The following is an 18,556-nucleotide window of genomic DNA, read 5'->3' on the forward strand; positions in this document are numbered from 1 at the left end:
AAAAACCCAAAGAGAGAAATCAGTTACAATGTTGCGTAGCGTGGTCCTGTGAGAATGGTCATCGTTTCTGAAGACTAGGGCGTTTCTTGAGTCCCAAAGCTTCCAAGATATAGTGAGAGCGACTGATGGCCATATGTTGGGGTTGAGGCCTTGAAGCGTTTGGTGTTGTAGCAGGTCGTCAAGAGAGGTTGGAGCGTGCAGCCCCAGGGCGGACCAGACTTGTGTAGCATAAGAACAGCTGGAGATGAGGTGTAGCGCGTCTTCATGAGGATCTTGACAGCGAGGGCATGCGGCTGATTGAGCAATACGCTTGCGAAATAAGTTGGCCTTCGTGTTGAGCCGATCGCGGAGGAGTAGCCAGGCGAAGATCTTGACCTTGATCGGGACTCTTGAGGCCCAAACAAGATCGTGGTGTGGGTCGATGTAGTCTTCAGCAACAATAGAGGAGTAGGCATTCTTTGCTGAGAACGGCAGGCCATGGGTAAGCGACCGTTCGTCCGGTTGGTCAACCTGTTGGAAGTCCTGCAACAACAACAGCACGCTATCCAGCTCGCGAGCAGCAGCATTAGATAGACGATTCCGCAGGTTCGCTAATAAGCTGGTTTGCCAGACAGTAGCCACTAAAACCTTGTCATCAATGGAGTGTGAGTAGAGGTTGGGGAAAACTTTTTGTAGTGGTGATTGCAGAAGCCATTTATCTAGCCAGAAGAAGGTGGAGAGGCCATTGTATGTGATGACAAAGGAGTGCTCAATTAACAGTGGCAAGTTGTTGTTGATAACCTTCCATAGAAAGGAAGGTCGTGTAGTTTTTGCAGCTATGCCAAGAGGGTGCTGTTGGTTGAACCACTGGGTCCAGGGGACATTTGGATGTTGCAGAATTTTGGAAGAAAATTTCATAAGCAAGCAACGGTTTTGGATCTCAAGATTTTTAATGCCTAGACCACCAGTATCTTTGGGTTTGCAAACGTTTTTCCACGCGACAAGGCAGCTCGCCCCAGTGCATGTAGACTCGTTAGACCAGAAGAAGGCCCTTCGAATAGCGTCAAGTTTTGCTAAGATGGATTTAGGTAACTTGAAAACTGACATGAAATAGACTGTTAAGGAGTCTAGGACCGCAGTCAGTAGGGTGAGCCTAGCCCCCCTTGAGAGAAGGCGCGCCACCCAGCCAAAGAGGAATTTCCGAAAGTTATCTATGATGGGGTCGAAGGCTGTCAGTGGTAATTTTGTAGGGGAAAGTGGTAGCCCTAGGTATACCAGCGGAAATTCTGAAGTTGAGCAACCGATAGTAGCAGCAATGTTATTTTGAGTAGCAGAGTCCGTAGCAATTGTGAGAAGAGCCATTTTGTGGTAGTTGATTACCAACCCCGTTGCTAGAGCGAAATCATGAAGGGTTTTTTTGAGAATCAGGGTTGCTGAATCACTAGCAGCGGCGATTATGAGGGTATCATCCGCGTATTGCAGTGTCACCGGTGGTTCATTTGGTCTTAGAGGGTGACAGAGTATGTTAGGTTGTAATGCTTTGGCAATTAATCTTTGGAGAACATCCGCTACGATGATGAACACATACAGTGAGAATGGGTCCCCTTGTCTAAGTCCACATCGACATTGAATCCAGGGCCCTGGAACACCATTCAAAAGAATAGCCGTTTTGCCATTAGAGAGGATATTTTGGACCCAGGCGCAGAAGATGGAGGGGAAGCCACGGGCTGTTAGAATTTGAATGAGGGAGATCCAGCATATGGAGTCAAATGCTTTCCTGAAGTCCAACTTAAAAACCATGGTCTGTGCTTTGCGAGTGTGGCACGTACTGAGAATATCTGCAGCATAAATGAAGTTTTCGGCAATGTTACGGCCATGGAGGAAGCCCGTCTGATCGTAGTGAATGAGAAGCGGTATGAGAGGTTTAACTCTGTTTGTGAGGATTTTGGCAACTGCTTTTGGCGTGCAGTTTTGGAGAGATATTGGTCTAAATGCATCAGGAGCAGTTGGCGCCTGTGTTTTTGGTAATAGTACCATGTAGGCTCGGTTGAAGCGTTCGAGAGAGCAGGTTTGATCCTGGAAGGCAGCAAAAAAAGGTAGGATGGATGGTTTGATGATGTGCCAAAATTTCCTGAAGAAGATGGGCCCGAAGCCGTCTGGTCCGGGGCTGGCATTGGTGTTCATGGAGAGAAAAGCTTGATGGATTTCTTCGTGGGAGAAGGGCAGTGTTAGATTACGAAGCTGAGGGAGGGGAGAGGGGTATAGCTGCAGAAGACTGAAGTTCCAGGTTGCCTGTTTAGTGGTGCCAATCAATTGGTGGAAAAAATCTTTCAAAATTTGAGCTTTTTGTTCGTGGAGAAAAACTTCAGTGTTGTTGTGAATAAGCATGGGGATTTTATTTGTTCTCGACCGCTGGGTTGCCGAAGCATGGAAGAATCTAGTGTTCTCGTCACCGTCGACGGCCATACGTACCTTCCCCCTTTGTTTCCAAAAGGAGATCTTTTGTTTGATAGTTAGTTGGAGCAGATTGGAGAGCGTAAGCCGAAGTTTTTGTTCGAGCGGGAGAAGTGGGGCGATTTCTTCGTTTAAATCAAGGGCCTGGATAGCCAGTTTGCAGTTAGTTTCTCGTTGGTAAATGGGCTTCAGTGTTTTGGCCCAAGACTTTAGGGCCGATCGTGTAGATTTGATACACCCAGCAAGGGCGGCAGCATGGTCTGTGGGGGGCCTCTGATGAGCAGAGATGGGCTGCCAGCATTCACGCACGACATCTGCACATTTTGGGAATGAGGCCCAGAATCTTTCAAATCGAAAAATGCGGGAAGATGGGACGGACGTGGATACTGTGACTAGTAGTGGTATGTGATCAGAAATAAACCTAGTGAGAGAGGTTAAGTGAGAGTTTGGGAAGATAGCATCCCAAGACAAAGTTGATCAGTACCCTATCTAGTCGGATTAGAGTAGGGGACTGTCTTTTATTTGACCAGGTGAACTCTCTGTCAAGTAGTGGTAGCTCTAAGAGGGCAAGTTGGTCGATTGTGTCGTTGAAAGCGTCAGCCTCTGATCTGCGTTCGTAGGGGAATCTGGTGATGTTGAAGTCTCCAATTAGGAGCCAAGGTGATTGCGCTGGTGGTTCAATTAGTTTTAGTTCGTCAAGGAAAGTCATCTTTAGATCACGTTGCGATGGTGCGTATACGTTTGTGACGAAGATGTTGTGTGGCGATGCAAGACATGATAGAGTTAAGGTAGATGTGAAGCGTTTGTGTTGGCAGTTGATGAGCGAGAAGCATCGGGAGTTTGTGGCCGAAAGAATGCCGCCCGCAGTTCCAGAAGCGTCCAGGTGATTGTTCGAGTCTAGGAAACGTGGCAAGATCGATCGAAGCTTGATTGTGTCAGGTTTTTGTAACTTGGTTTCTTGAAGAAGGGCTATGGACGGGCGCAAGCAGTTGATTTCAGAGAACACGTTTGCGCACTTGTCATTATCACCTAAACCACGTACATTCCAGGATACAATTGAGTAGGAAGCGTTCTTCATAGATGAAACTTGAGGTAGCACCATACATAGGGGTATTGACACGATCGACAACCATATCGTGTCAAGTTACAGTACGATAAGCTGACAGAAGGAGGCGTGAGCACACTAACAGATTCGGTCTTTCTACCATTGCAACTACATAGCGGAGCTAGACACCGGATACATGGCCATGATTGGCCGCCACACACGTGGCCACAGATCGGATAGCAGATCATGGCGAGTCCAGGTCACCAGAGGCCGACGCGAGATCCGCAACCTCGTCCGGCGAGGCACCGCAGGCAGCAGCAACAGCAGCAAGATCTTCAGGTGAGGCAAGACCGCGAGATGATCCGTCGACAAGCCCAGACTCGTCGCAAAGACGAGCATGGATCAGAGCGTCAGAAAGATCCTTGGACGCAGCTGCCAGGTCCAACTTCTTGGCCTTGGAACGCATAGCCCTGGCGGTCATGGTGGAGTAGACAGGCGGCTCGATCTCAGCCAGCCTGGCGCTGCGCCTGGCCTTGATGCCAGAGTCAGCCGCCATCTTAGCGCGCCGGCTGATACGCCTAGCCAGGCATTCGTGGGTTGGCTCCGGCGAGAGAATGGCCGTGTGGGCAGGTGGAGGTGGCGGTGGAGACGGCGGAGCAGGAAGCGGAGGTGAAGGTGGTGGGGCTGGCAGGGCGAGCAGAGGACGAGAGGGGCGAAGGCGAGCCCGATCCCGAGCCGGAGAGGGAGAGCGAGCTGGGGGAGCCCAAGGGGCATGAACCAGCATGGCGACGGGCATGCCATCAGCCATGACAGCCAGGATCGGGATGCCTTCTAGAGGCCGGTCCACAGGAGATGGAGGGGGGCCCGTGGGTGACTCCGGTGTACAAGCGAATGGTGACATGGCCGTAGCGATGTTTCTGATCTGTGAGATGGTGGAGGGTGAGAGATGAGGGTTTGAAGTGAGGGAGGAGAGGGAGCCATCGTCACCGTCCTCCGAGGAGAAGGGTGAGGCATGAGAACCATGACGGAAGAGCGCACGGCTCTCAAGCTTGACAATGACAACGTCATTGTCGGGGAGCCTGACCATGAGGCATGGGGGTAGGACGAAATCACGGGCAACCATGACCAGAGCGCGGACGCTCGAGTAGTCACCCTGAAAGCAGTGTTGGTCGGCAGAGACGAAGTCGCCAAGATGGGAGAAGAAATAGTCGACACCCTCAGGGTGCCATAGTTCGTCCGGGAAATCGAAAGCCTCGATTTCAGCCATGTGAATGAAGATAGCTGTGGATCTGTTGTCGGCGTGTTCTGGCCGTTCGAAGAAGAGCGTGTTGCCCTGGAAGTGGATTGGACCATGGCCAGTGGCCGCGAAGCGCTCCTCCGCGTTAGGGAAGGAGAGACGCCCGGCGCCACGTGCAGAGGAAGTGAGGCCGAACGTAGGGTTATTGCGGTGGTGAGCAAGGGCCTGGCGTATGAACCTAAATGGGTTGTGCAGCGGTGTGGCGAGGTGCACGTAGGCAAGGTTGTCAACCTGCCGAACGAGGCAACTGGGTGGGACGAGGAGGGGGATATGTGGTGACGAGGGGGGGGAGCCTGATGCAGCGGAGGGAATGTTGACAGGAGATGGAGGCGGAGGCGGGGCGAAGGACGGCGCCGGGGAGGAAGATGAGGATGCACGTGGCCCGAAGATGAGCGGGAGACGGAATGGTGGCAGATCATTGGTGAGAACACAGTGGGAGCCGAACCAGATTGGGGCGCCGTTGGACTGCGCGGAACCGGCAGAGGAGCCGGAGGCGGTGTGAGTACCCGTCGTATGAGCCATTGAGCTGCAAGGAGGCCGCACGAAAGAAGGGTTAATACGAGGAGAGGGGGGCATAGCAGGGAAGAACGGAAGGAAGCGGACAGCCTTGCACCTGAAGCTCCGGTGGCCGGAGCACCAACAGCGTGAGCACCGAACAGGGTCGCGGCAGTCAGCGATATTGTGATCGCTAGCAAGGCACCGAAAGCATCTACTCTTCTTCTTGCGGCTGTAGTGGTGGTGAATGTGTTTGGGGTTTGCTAGCAGTGGGGAGGAGGATATATAGGCCGGAGAGGCCGATGGGGGCGGGCAGGTGGATGCAGAGACCCGAGGCGGGGGGCTCAGCAAAACCTCCCGGTAGGAGCGCGGGTCCTGCGTCGGTGCGGAGATCGAAGATCGCAGGGGGGGTGGCAGCATCGGCAGGGGCGTGCGACTGGTTCATGGCGATCTCGGGACGGAGCTGAGATGACTGCTCGCACTGCTCGTCCTGCCTTGGACCGCACCCGTCAACCATAACAACACCCACCAAGGGAGATGACTGCTCGCACTGCTCACATATGGACGGTCACGCACGTACCAAGTGAGTCCGGCTCAAAGACTACAGGCAGCGGTACTGCTCGCACTGTGTGCGTGGCTTGGTCAAACGAGGCGAACAGTTGTAATTCAAAATTTGAAAACCGGATGGGCGCTACACGGAGAATTTCATTTCTGACCTGGGCCAAGTAGACATGCACTAGAAACAAGTTTGGAGCTAACGTGGTAGCGTGGAAAACCCTTTGAAACGAGAATTGGTGGTCTAGAGCATTATTGATCAATGTTTCATTAGCACACACTGACTTTGAGAAGAACACAATCCATATGGGAGTGGTTGGTTTGTAGGTTAGGCATGAGGTGGGCGAGGTGACAAGGCAGTGGTACTTAGAGTAAATCAACTTATTAAACGAAATACCTGGTCGGAACGGCCGTACCTTTGCATGCGTTCGCTGTGGAGAGAGTGAAGCGGAAGTCGCAGTAGACCCAGCGGGCGACCGACCGTTGGAGTCGCTAGGCCCCACCTGCATGGAGGACATGCACGGAGTGGAGCGTGGTTGATCGTTGACGGAGATGCAGGGAAATGCCGGCGATGAGCGAGGCGGCGACAGCTGCCGCCCAACCGACACCGCAGGTGAGCCGCGAGGCGCAATCGTAATGGTGGCGAACAATCGAGGAGCCACGATTGGGGAGCATGCCGCCATGAGAGTTGCGACGATGTTGGAGGAGACCGTCGTTGTGAAGGCGGCGTTGGAGAGACGGCGAACGTCGATGGACCTCTCGTGTCCCCCAAAGCGAAACGAGAGGAGGGTGGCGACTAGGATTTCATCGACCATGAAATCTGCTTTGTGGACGAAGATGATAGAGCTGGGTGTGGCCGCGTCCGGAGGCGGCCCGAAAACTTTCGATGAGAACAGCTCAAGGATATTGAGCTCGAAGTCGATGCCAGGAGAGGGGGAGAACCGCAGCTGGGAGCGCAGGAACGCGTCAGCGTGGCCGAAGCGGTCCCCAATGTCAAAGAGCTTCCTTTGGTCTGTAGGTTTTGGGTGTGAGGAGGAGTGTGGCGGTGGATAGGGAAGAAACTGAATGGAGTGTGTTTTTCCGGTGAGAATGGGCTCGGCGATGAGTGCTTGAACAATGCGGTTGTGGGAGACCGAGATACGAAAAAGCTGATCCCGAAGGCGGGTTACCTGGAAGGCAGGAGCGTTGCCCCCCAGGCAAGCTTGCATGAGGACAGCCACGAGATCCTCGTCGAGGTCGAGAGAGATGTGGTGGACTTGCACCGAGAGGAAGCAGGGAGCTTCATGGCGGCGCGGATTGATGTGCATGGAGAGACATTTCCATACTTGCGCTTGAAAGTCCTCCCCCATCGCGTCGCCCACGCCGAGCGCAGCACGCAGTGCCTTGTCAGTGGGGGAGTCCTTCCAACGAATGGGGTCGTGGAAGGGTGCGGTCGCCGGAGCCGGGAGGGAGGGCGCAGTGGTGGGGCTGGGGCTGCCGGTGGAGAGCGGGAGGGGAGGGAGGGGAGGGAGGAGAGGAGCCATGTTCATGGCCACAAACCACTTTTAACAAACCAACAACTTAAACTGTTTTTTCCTAAAAATCCTCTTAAAACTGATTTTGCTAAAACTTGTTCCAAATGCTAGTTATCCAAACAACCACCAAGATAGAATTAAATGTAACGCGTGCGCAAATATGATTAGTTGTCAATTCAGTTAAATTAGTTGTCGATTCCAAACTCCAAAAACAAAAAACGTGCATGACTTCATTCAGGGAAAGGAGGCCTTCACGAATTTTAAATAAATATTTTTATGTAATAGAAATTATGATTTGGAAATCAAATGTTATAATAAGAAAGAAATAAGATAGAAGATTAATAATTTAAAAATGAAAAACAATAGCTGTGTGTGAGTAGACGAGTACAATAGCTGGGTCTCCCATTTTCGGCAATGACAAATCTCCTAAAAGCATTCGTAAATATTAATAAGGCATAAATTATGCAAAAGATTGTAAGAACAAATCCAAATTCAACAACCGGACTGTCATGCTGGACATTTTGGATGTTGACACTGCTGAAAAATTGGCACCTTCAACAAGGGCAAGCAATCCCATGAAACTATATAAGAATATAGTAAGGTACGTATCCTCTCTAACATGGAAAGAAAAAAGCTTTGCCATCGAAGTACCATGTACCCACAAGTACATGAAATACAAAGACTAACTGATATTTCGAAATTCAGCTGGAAATGAAACCTGCTCTCCTTTAAGGTTTGCAGCTTGGTCAAGTTGGCTCCTCATAGATGCAGAGGAAAATCGTGTTGTGTCTGTATCAGACTTCATCCTCTTCTTTTTCTGTTCACTGATTTCTGCGATGTAGAAAGCGTCTATGGTATTTTGTGTTTCACATTTAAAACCTCTGAACATAACTTGCAAAGTCTTAATTCTAGTGCTTACCTATCTTTTTTCTTGGTGCAGCTGAAACTCCAGATTGCAACAAACCATCTAATAGTCCAACCAAAGCAGATGAAACACTGCAGTATGAAGGATTATGAATTAATTGATCACTGCTGAATGATGCAGTTTTCAAATAATAAGGTATACTGGAGAAAATGAAGATCCAACTTGTGATCCATGTCATACCCCTAGTCCCCTACACAATTCAAGCAAAGTAGTCATTGACTGCACTGGAAAGTTTAGTTTAGGACCCTCATAATGATGGAGAAGGACATGCACACCCTTTCCATCCACCACCCCATTCCTGCTTCGGATCGCTACTGTGTTAACCGGACTTGCCACAATAAACGCATAACATGGTATCATGAGCCCAGGTTTAGGGTTCTCCGTGCGCCACAACTCATGCTCGATCAATTTTTTTCGTTCGGTCTCCTCCCTCTTGATCGATTTCTTCAGATCGTTCTCCTCTTGATCGATCTCCCATGATCAGTCTCCTACCTGCACCTTCATATAATATATGTTTGCCCCCTTTGGACTGTGCAACTTTTTTTTTGCGGGAAAAAAAAGAGTAGGTTTCTTGCAGATGTTGCTGCTGCTCGAATTCTTAACTGCTCCAGGGAGCGGTCTTGACACCCCAAACCGTCATTCTTCATTTTCATAGCCACCAACTCATATGTGGCACAGATCTTATTGACAGTCATCATTTCGTAGCCACAAGTCCACGCATGGCCAACTCGCTCTGCCAGCCTAGCTCATCCTTTTCCAACCCGCCCCTGAGGTGGCATCTCCCGCAAGATCGTCTACTTGCAGCAACATTTGAGCGCCCGAGAGAACGATCCAGTACAGGGAGGGGAAGCACGAGGTAGACACGCATGGAGGAGAGAAAAAAATTGTCAGAGAAGGGGCAAGTGAGACTGAGACGCGAAAAGCGCATAGCGCAGCGAGAGGACGAGGGGACAAAGACAGTGGTGTGGAGGGGAAGCTTGGTGAAGGGAGCCGATTAAAAAATCGACTCAAAGAGCTTGGTTCAGGGGTACTCGGATTATGCTCACATTTTGCTCCAAGGTAAAACATTCAAGTGAAATGAAACGTTATGATGTCCCGAGTTGGCTCCAAGGTAAAACATTCTGTTCCTAACTAGGATGGTATTAATTAAAGCAAGAATATATTTGCCAAACGTTCGAATTATAGTCATTGTGCGCGACACGAAGGACACCATGGGTTGCATTGTCATCCGTTACTTCATGCGGCACAGTCCACGTGACCATGGCGCAGCTGGGCCACTTGGGCGTCGCGCTTCACGTCCATCGCGAGGACATCGACCCCTAGTCGCATTCTAATTGAAAATGCCTGAAGTTTGGGTGAAACTTTATATAATTTGTCTCGACTTGATATCCACTAGTATTCAAAATAGAGCGACAATTTATATTGTGCCTGAGACTACATAGATGTTACAGAAACGCCTGGAGTTTGAGCGAAGCTTTATATATTCTGCCTCCACGAGCATTCAAATAGAGCGACAACTTATATTGTGTCCAAGACTACATAGATGTTACAAAAAGCTTCCATTTTCTAAATAATGTTATGGAAGCAACTTGATTGTATTGCAAGGCCCAAGGGGAAGGCGGCGGGGGGGGGGGGGGGGGGGGGGGTATTACACAAGACTTGGGGGGTATAAGGAAGGACACATAGCCTAATAATGACTCCTAGACCAATAGTAATACTTCCTAACTATTAAAAGGGGTTTGGCTATATTGTGTAGAACTTGATAAAACAAAAGAGTATTTAAGTCTACCGATTCAAATTTCGCATACCTAACACCCTGATTAAGCACTCTTCACCTCGCACAGAAGGCCGCCTAACTAATGCATATTTTAATATAGGTGGTTTCAACGACATTGCATAAGTCAACTGAACAGCATGTCCGACACCTGTGGACACCTCCGACACCTGTGCAAATGCAAGTGAAGGCCTGGGCTGGGAAAGGATGGCTGGCGACCCTACGGGCGATCCTGCGCGCGACGCCGCCGCCCCCTCGCCGGCGGCCTCCCGCCTCGCCCCTCCCTCCCCCGCGGCCTCCCCCGCCTCCGCTCGGCCGGCCTCCCCCGCCTCCGCAGTGGCGCCGGGCCGTTTCTCCTGGGCTGACTGCGCGGAGGACCCCCCGTTCCCCCCTCCCGTCTCTTCGCCGGTCCCGGCTCTCCCATGCCCCGGTCGCCGGCCTCCCCCTTCCTGCCGGCCCGGGAGCTCAGCCCCCCGCGTGTGGGGTTCGGCTCCCGGCTAGCGGGCGCCCCTCTCCCCCCCATCGGCTCCTCTCAGCCCTCCCCGGTCCGCCCCCTCCCAAGCTGGGACCTTGGCCGGCCGGGCCCCCCGTCGCAGGCGCGGGCGCACCTGGGGCGTGGCTGGGCGCTCCGATAGGGGCGCCGCCCGCTCCTCGTGGCGCCGCCCGGGGGTGGCGGCTAGGCCGCCGGGTCCCCCGCCCTCCTCCCCCTCGCCGGCGGACTCCTCCTCCTCGGCTCTCTCGCGCCGGGCGCGCCGCGCCGCCCCGTACCGGCCATTTATCGCTCACTTCGGGACCTCCGGTCTCCGGGTGCAGGCGGTCCGGGGCGCGGTGGCCTCCCGCCCTCCCCTTCTCGTCCCCACGCCGGCGGCGGCGCCCATGGCTGGCGGCCGTAGGGTTCCAGCCCTCCGCCCCGCCCTCACTCGGCTGGTGGGCCACACCGCTCGGGTGGCTGGGCTGTTGGGCCCTGGCCCGCCCCGGCTGTTGGACCCCCCATGCACGCTCCTGGGCCTCCCCCGGCCTACCTCGGACCGGCCCGCTCAGCTCCCCCCCATCCCCCCCCGGCTGGGCCGGCCTACTTCTGAACCTAGGCCCAGGGCGTTGACAACTCCCTCGATCTGGCCCCCCTGCGGTTTTCCTCTCCCTCCCCCGATCCGCGCCGCCACCCCCATCCCGCTCCCCTCTCCCCCCGTCCCCCTACCATCTCCGGTGCCCTACGCCGCCCCCTCCCCCCCGGCCGGCGCTCCGGAGTCCGACCCACCCTCCCCCCCCTACTTCTCCCTCCCCCCCGGATCCGTCCCCTCCCTCCTCGCCATCGCGCGCCATGCCATGGGAGTGGGATGATCCCGCGCCTCGGGACAAGCGCAAGGCTGGCGAGCTCCACCGGGAGCCTGCTCGCCCCTCCCCCGACAGCCTTCGACGTGAGGAGGAGCTCCGGAGGGAGCTCCGCGAGCTCCGCGATCGCCGCCGATCTCCTCCCCGCCGCGAGGGCCGTGGACGGTCCCGCTCCCCTAGGGCTTCCTCGGGCGATTGGCGTGGTCGCCGGCGCTCTCCGTCGCCACCCTCCCGTCGGGCCCGCTCTCCCTCCCCATCCCGCACCGCGCGGCCGAGCCCGCCCCGACCCCGGGATGGGATCCTCCCCACCCCGGTGGAACCCCGACGCTATGTGCCGCCCCATGCCGCAGCCTACGGGGGTGCGGCCCCGGCCCTGGCTCCGGGTGGTGGCCCCAGCCATGGTCGGTCCGGTCCGACCAAAAAGAAGAAGAGGCGTGGCGTGCGCACCGCGCCGCCCGTGCCTCCGCCGGCGGGCCATGGCTCCACTCCCGCGCCGGGCCCCGTCTCCGGCCTCCCTCGCCCCCCCTGCTTCAACTGTGGGGTGAGGGGCCACTCTCAGGTCACCTGCGTCAACCCCCAGTGCTGCTACCTCTGCAAGGATCCCGGCCACCCCGCCATCCTGTGCCCGGATAGACCGGTGGTCTCCGAGCTCATGATGTATGGGCATGGGATTGAGGGGTTGGGCTTCTTCCACCTCGAGGTTCCGGATGCTCCTCCACCGTCTCCCTCCCTCCAGGCGATTGTCACTGTCGTCGATGGCGTGGCATCCCCGGAGATGATCGAGGCGGAGCTCAACCACCTCTACCGCCAACAATGGGATTGGGTGGCCACTCCTACCGCGGGCCACATCTTCCCCGTCGTCTTCCCCGACTCTGCCAGCTACGGCTACGCGACGCGTAGTGGCCGGATCACCCTCGCCCTCAACCAGCTGGTGGTCGAGATTTCCGAGCCGGTTCTCGACGCTCGGGCTGTGGCTGTCCTCGACACCGCCTGGATCCTCATCTCCGGCCTGCCCGACATTGCGCGGTCCGAGCCCGTCATCCGCCAGATGTCCCGTCTCCTGGGCAAGGTGGTGGCCGTGGACGAGCTCTCACTCCGCAAGGAGGAGGAGGTCCGGGTCAAGGTCAAGTGTGTCGACTCCACCAAGCTCCGCACCTCAGTCCGCGTCTTCTTCAACGACCAGGGCTTTGACCTCAGACTTGCCCCCGAGCCCCCCAACCACATTGGGCGTCCCGTTCCTTCGACGATGGCCTCCCTGGTGGCGACCCGGGGGCCGGTGGGGACTACCACGGGCGGCACCGCTCCCGTCGCTCGGATGAGGAGGGGGGTTCTGAGGACTCCCGCTCCCCCTCTCCCTCGCCACCCCCCACCGACAGGGGGGGGACCAGGGCCGCAAGGCCGCTCTCCTTCCTCTGCTGGCTGACTTTGCTCTCGCGCCAGTCTCCTCCTCCGAGGGGAGCGACATCTCCAGTGTGGGCATGCTGGTCCGCCCGGCCTCCTCCCCGCGCTCTCCTATGTCGTCCCCTGCCATTGGGACGCTCTCGGCGGACCTGCTCTTCGTCGCCTCCTCCACCCACGGGGAGTCGGTGGCGCCTGTGGAGGGGCGGGCTTCGCCGACGGCGGTCCCCTTCTCTCCGGCAGCCTGCGCCCCACTCGACCCGTCCCCCCCTCGGAGGGTGGATGCCCAGGCCGCCCTCCCCCTCCCGCTCGACGGCCCGGCTCCGTCGCCTCTCCCCGTCACGTCGCCTCCGCCTCCTCCACCTCCGGCCGGGCCGCCACTGGCTGAGTCTCTCCTCTTTGGCTTCGCCGGTCCAGCTCAGCCGACGTCGCCCTCTTCGCCGGTCTTGAGGGAGGGGGCGTCCCGCGTGCTCACCCCGACGGCGTCCCAGCCCCCTCCCCACCGCACTGCAGCGTACTCCCGTCGCGGCAGGTCGACCTCCTCCCCGGTGGTGGCCTCTCGCCGGAGCGCGCGGCTGGATGCGGCCCACCCGGAGGGATCCCCGGCTCTGCCCATTCGCGAGCGAGCAGAGCTTCGCGCGGCTGCCCGTAACCTGGAGCCAGGTACACCCCCTGTCCCCCCCTCTGCTTCGTCTTGTTCCTTCTCTGCACTAGAATCTATCCCCCTAGGCAGCCTTGCCAAAGTGGCCTCCGACTCTGCGATTATTTTCAGGGGGGAGGTTGGCCCCCCTTTAGTTCAGATAGCTGCCATCCGGGCCCGCGAGATCCTTGAGGGGAAGCTTGCCGAGGCCCGTGCTGCTCTCCTTTCCCCCCCGGACGCCCCTGCGGACGGGATCCCTCCCTCTTCCTCCGGGCCGCGGCGACCGGCTCCCCCACCTCCGAGCGAGATCCGAGGCCGTACCCGCTCCCGCACTGCCGCTCTTCGCGCGCAAAGCGCCTCCCGTGTCCTGGGGTCAAGCAGCCCCCCGATGGCCCCATAATGCGGGCCCTCTTCTGGAACATCCGCGGCTTCGGCCATGAGGGTCGTCGCCGCCAACTTGTGGAGTACATGCGAGAGGAACACATCGACATCGTTGCTATCCAGGAGACCATGCGTCGCGAATTCTCGCTCCCCGAGCTCGATCGTTTGAGTTCCCACCTCTTTGCGTGGCATTGGCTCCCTTCTAGTGGGAGCTCGGGCCACTCGGGTGGCATCCTTTAGGCGTAAAGGATGCCACATTCGAGGTGGGCAGTATGGACCGGGGGGAATTCTATGTCAGCATGGAGCTCTTCGAGAGATCTCTCAACTTCAAATGGGAGATCATCATTGTCTACGGGCCTGCCGACCATAGTAGGTCGGCTGCCTTCCTCGATGAGCTTCATCTTAAAATCTCGGCTGCCTCCCTCCCCGTGGTGGTGGGTGGCGACTTTAACCTGCTGCGCGTGGCGGCAGACAAGAGCAACGACAATGTGTGCTTTGCCAGAATGCAGATGTTTAATGACTTCATCGCTGACCTCGCCCTTCGGGAGATTGATAGGATTGGTGCGCGGTTCACCTGGACCAATCGACAATCTTCCCCGACCCAGTCCGTGTTGGACAGGGTCCTTGTCTCCCCGGATTGGGACCTCCGCTGCCCCCTCTCCTCTCTCCGCGCCATCACTAGGATTGGCTCGGACCATGTCCCCCTCCTTCTCTCCTCTGCGGACGATCGCCCGCCGATCACTCCTCGCTTCCGCTTTGAGACCTTCTGGATCTCCCAGGCAGGATTCACGGACGCGGTTTGCGCCCGGTGGATTGAGGCCCGAGCCCACCCCCATCCCAGGCCTCCCTCGGCTATTGACACGTGGCATTTCTGTGCGAAACGCGGTAGACAGTTTATGAAGGGATGGGGGGCCAACCTTGGGCGAGATGCCAGAGAGCGCAAGAAAGCGCTGCTTTCCGCGATTCAAGCTCTTGACCTACGGGCTGACTCGGTGGGTTTGTCTCCGGATGAGTGGCTCTCCCGTTATGCCCTCGAAGACCAACTCTCCGTGATCCACTCTGATGAGGAGGCCTATTGGCGCATTCGGGGCGCCCAGAAGTGGGTCCTGAAGGGTGATGCGAATACCGCTTACTTCCAGGCGATCGCCAACGGTCGCCGTAGGCGCAACACCATACCCCTCCTTTGGGATGGGGACACTCTTCTTCAGGACCCTCGCGACATCCGGTCTCATGTCGATGGCTTCTATCGGTCCCTTTTCTCCGCTGCTCCTCGGAGCGGCGTTTCCCTCGCCCAGGATTGTTGGGCCGGTATTCAGCTAGTCTCCAGGGCGGAAAATGCCGCCCTGACGGCTCCCTTCTCCGAGCAGGAGGTCTGGGAGGCTATCAAGGGGATGAATTCCTCTTCAGCTCCCGGTCCTGATGGCCTCCCTGTTATTTTCTTCCAGACCTTCTGGAACGTGATTAAACCCGAGGTCATGGCCATCTTTGAGGAATTCTTTGTGGGTGCCATCGACCTAGGTCGCCTCAACTATGGGATCATCTCCCTCATCCCCAAGATCCCTGGGGCGTCCGACATCCGCCAGTTCCGGCCGATCACGGTCATTAATGTGATCTTCCGGATCTTGGCCAAAGGGTACGCCAATAGGGTGACCCTGCTGGCTGACCGGATTACGCATCCTAACCAGTCGGCCTTCATTAGAGGACGATATATCCTGGATGGTGTTTTGGTCCTCCATGAGGTCCTTCACGAGGTCCGGTCCAAACACCTCAAGGCGGTTTTCTTGAAGATCGATTTTCACAAAGCCTATGACTCGGTCAGCTGGACTTTCCTTAGAGAAGTCCTTCTTCGGAAGGGCTTTGATGACCGCTGGATCACTAGAGTCATGCAAATGGTCTCTTGCGGTCGCACGGCGGTTAACATCAACGGCGAGGTTGGTCCCTTCTTCCCTACCCTCTGTGGGGTTCGCCAGGGCGACCCCTTCTCCCCGTTCCTCTTCAATATGGTGGTGGACACCTTGGCTGCCATTCTTGATAAGGCCAAGGCGGCTGGCCACATTCGTGGGATTACCCCACATCTCTCTGGGGATCCGGGATTTCCATCCTTCAATATGCTGACGACACGATCATCATGGTCGAAGGCTCGGAGATGGACATCGCCAACCTCAAGTTCCTCCTTCTATGCTTCCAACAGATGTCGGGTCTCAAGATCAACTTTGATAAGAGCGACGTCATGGTAATGGGATACTCCCCCGCTGAGTCTCTGGCCATCGCCAAGCGGCTTAATTGCCGCCTGGGCTCTTTCCCCTCCTCCTACTTAGGGACCCCCATTAGCGACTCGCGCCTTTCTGCCGCGGACTTGAGGCCCGCTATCTCTAAGCTCCAGTCCCGGTGTGAGCCCTGGCAGGGGAGATGGCTCTCCAAGGCGGCCCGAACTATTCTTATCAACTCTTCTCTCTCTAGCCTGCTGCTGTTCCTTATGAGCTTCTATAGCCTCCATGAGTCCCTACATAAGGAGATTGCTACGATCCAGTCTCGCTTCTACTGGGCTGGTGAGCATGATAAGCAGAAGTACCACATGGTCAGCTGGTCTGACATCTGCAAGCCCCGGGAGCAAGGTGGCCTGGGCATCATGTGCTCCAAGCGGATGAACATCGCGCTCCTCTCCCGCTGGCTCTGGCGCATCGCCCAGGGCCATGGCGGCCTCTGGTTGGACATTATCCGGACTAAATACCTTCGGGGTCAACCCCTTGCCTTCTGCCAGAGATCGGGCGGCTCCCAGTTCTGGCAGTCCACTGTTCAGCTTCTCCCAGTGCTGCGCATTGGGACCTCCATCTCCGTGGGCTCTGGCCTCTCGACTCTCTTCTGGTATGATCGTTGGGCTGGTGACTCCCCCTTCGCGGCCCGCTTCCCCGTCCTTTTCTCTATTTCCGTTGACCCCATGATATCGGTCAATAGGGCCCTTCTTGATCTGGGGCGCCTTGCCTTCCGTCGACCGTTTGGGCCGGCGGAATCCGCCGCCTGGCGTGAGTTGCTTGACTGTGTCGCATTGCACGAGCCACTGGTGGATGACAGGCCGGACCGTACCCGGTGGCGGCTCGAGCCGTCGGGCTTGTTCACCACCAAGTCGCTATATTCGGCCATCGCCCCTTCCTCCGCACCCCTCCCCTTATCGATGATCTGGATCGTTCGGGTGCCACTGAAGATTCGCATCTTCATGTGGCAATGGATCCGTGGTAGGCTTCCGTCTGGTGTGGAGGTCCGCAAGCGCAATGGCCCAGGCACCGGTATCTGCCCGCTCTGTGGTGTCCCGGAGGACTCAAACCACATCTTCTTCTCCTGCATCTCCGCACAATTCCTCTGGAGCTGCTTTCGCGAGGTGGTCGGAGGGAATTGGTGCCACACCAACTTCCCGGACCTTTTTGCTGAACTCCAACTGTCCCCTGTATCCTCTCGCCACATTAGGTGGCTGGAAGTTGGGGTGCTTGCTTGGACGTTGTGGACCGTTCGCAATAAACTTGTGATCCAGCGCGCTCCCCTTCGTCGCCCTACTGACGCTCTCTTCAAATTCTCGGGTTTCTTGCAGCTTTGGCGGCCGCTTAGTCGCCCCTCGGACCGTGACGCCATCTCCGCCTTCATCGCCGACATCCGATCGATGGCCGTCCGCCTTTCTCCGCCGCCGCCGCCGCCACCACCGGAGCCCGATTAGCCACCTTGTGTTGGGTGCGCTGTGATGTTGTTGTTCTCTTCTTTTTTTTTGGGCTTGTTGAGCTGTGCCCTCAGCAGAACCTTTGTTCTTTTCCGTGAGACTCGTGTGTGTTCGTGTGGACCTATGTGGTATGTATGCTCTGTGGCAGTTGCTTTATTTATAAAGCGGGGCGTAAGCCTTTTTCGGTAACAGCATGTCCTCACAATATTGCAGACAAGTCACTGGCATTTTATAGTTGGGAAGTACTTCAATAGATAATCTAGTACTACAGTCATCCAAACTAACCCACATAAAACAGACTTCCCGAAGTTCAAACTTAAACAAGCGATGAAGATGGGCAATGCGGCACTTTGAAGTTAAGAAATGTATGTCTTCCAACTATTTATTTTTGGAACCTTAATTTAACATGGAGATCCTCAACTGACTAATTTTTTTTTGCACGAAGAAAATACCTCGCTGACTAGAAGTTTCAAATGTTACCTGACTTCACTCTCAGAGAGTTCTCTTGCTTGTACATAAAAACCACGAAGCCTAGCCATCATGGCATCAACTGATTTATCCACCATCTCTGGGGCTAGAAAACAAAGTGAAACAATGTTAAGATTTCCATACTCACGGCTTCAATAGAAAGTAATGATAACAATATAAAAGAATTCGATCATCAGAATGGCGCAACTAGCGGTACACATATTGGCCATTTAATCAGCTGACTCTCTATAACAACAAAAACAATAACAACTAAGCCTTTAGTCCCAGACAAGTTGGGGTAGACTAGAGCTGAAACCCATACGATCTCGAAACCAACTCAAGCACAGTGCTAAAAAAGTCCAACCAGATACGACAGATTCTTACAAGTGTTATCTGTCTGATGGCAAAACATATACTTAAACATTGTTAGAGTTATATTAAAGCGTCGTAGAGCCTTTGTATTTTCCCCATTGTATAAGGGGCTTTCGGGATGTTTGCTGCACCTGTACGTGTATATATACTGGCCTACGGCCCCATGGGAATACAAGTCAAATATTTCCTAACATGGTTTTAGAACCCCAAGTTTAGGGTTT

The 18,556-nt window shown here is 55.5% G+C and overlaps 1 protein-coding gene across 6 annotated transcripts in view; it reads right to left on the reverse strand.

The window, feature by feature from the left end:
• Nucleotides 1–18,556, reverse strand: part of LOC123110955 (SAGA-associated factor 29 homolog A) — a 63,862-nt gene that overhangs the window by 37,496 nt on the left and 7,810 nt on the right. For all 6 annotated transcript variants that reach the window (XM_044531614.1, XM_044531613.1, XM_044531611.1 and 3 more), the window contains exons 2-4: nucleotides 17,976–18,069; nucleotides 8,259–8,335; nucleotides 8,058–8,170 (exon numbers count right to left, since the gene is read on the reverse strand). In XM_044531614.1, coding sequence (XP_044387549.1) covers nucleotides 8,058–8,170; nucleotides 8,259–8,335; nucleotides 17,976–18,069 — 284 coding nt within the window. The remainder of the gene's footprint in view (nucleotides 1–8,057; nucleotides 8,171–8,258; nucleotides 8,336–17,975; nucleotides 18,070–18,556) is intronic.

The sequence above is a fragment of the Triticum aestivum genome, chromosome 5B (genome assembly GCF_018294505.1).
Source record: "Triticum aestivum cultivar Chinese Spring chromosome 5B, IWGSC CS RefSeq v2.1, whole genome shotgun sequence".
NCBI classification, from domain to species: Eukaryota; Viridiplantae; Streptophyta; class Magnoliopsida; order Poales; family Poaceae; genus Triticum; species Triticum aestivum.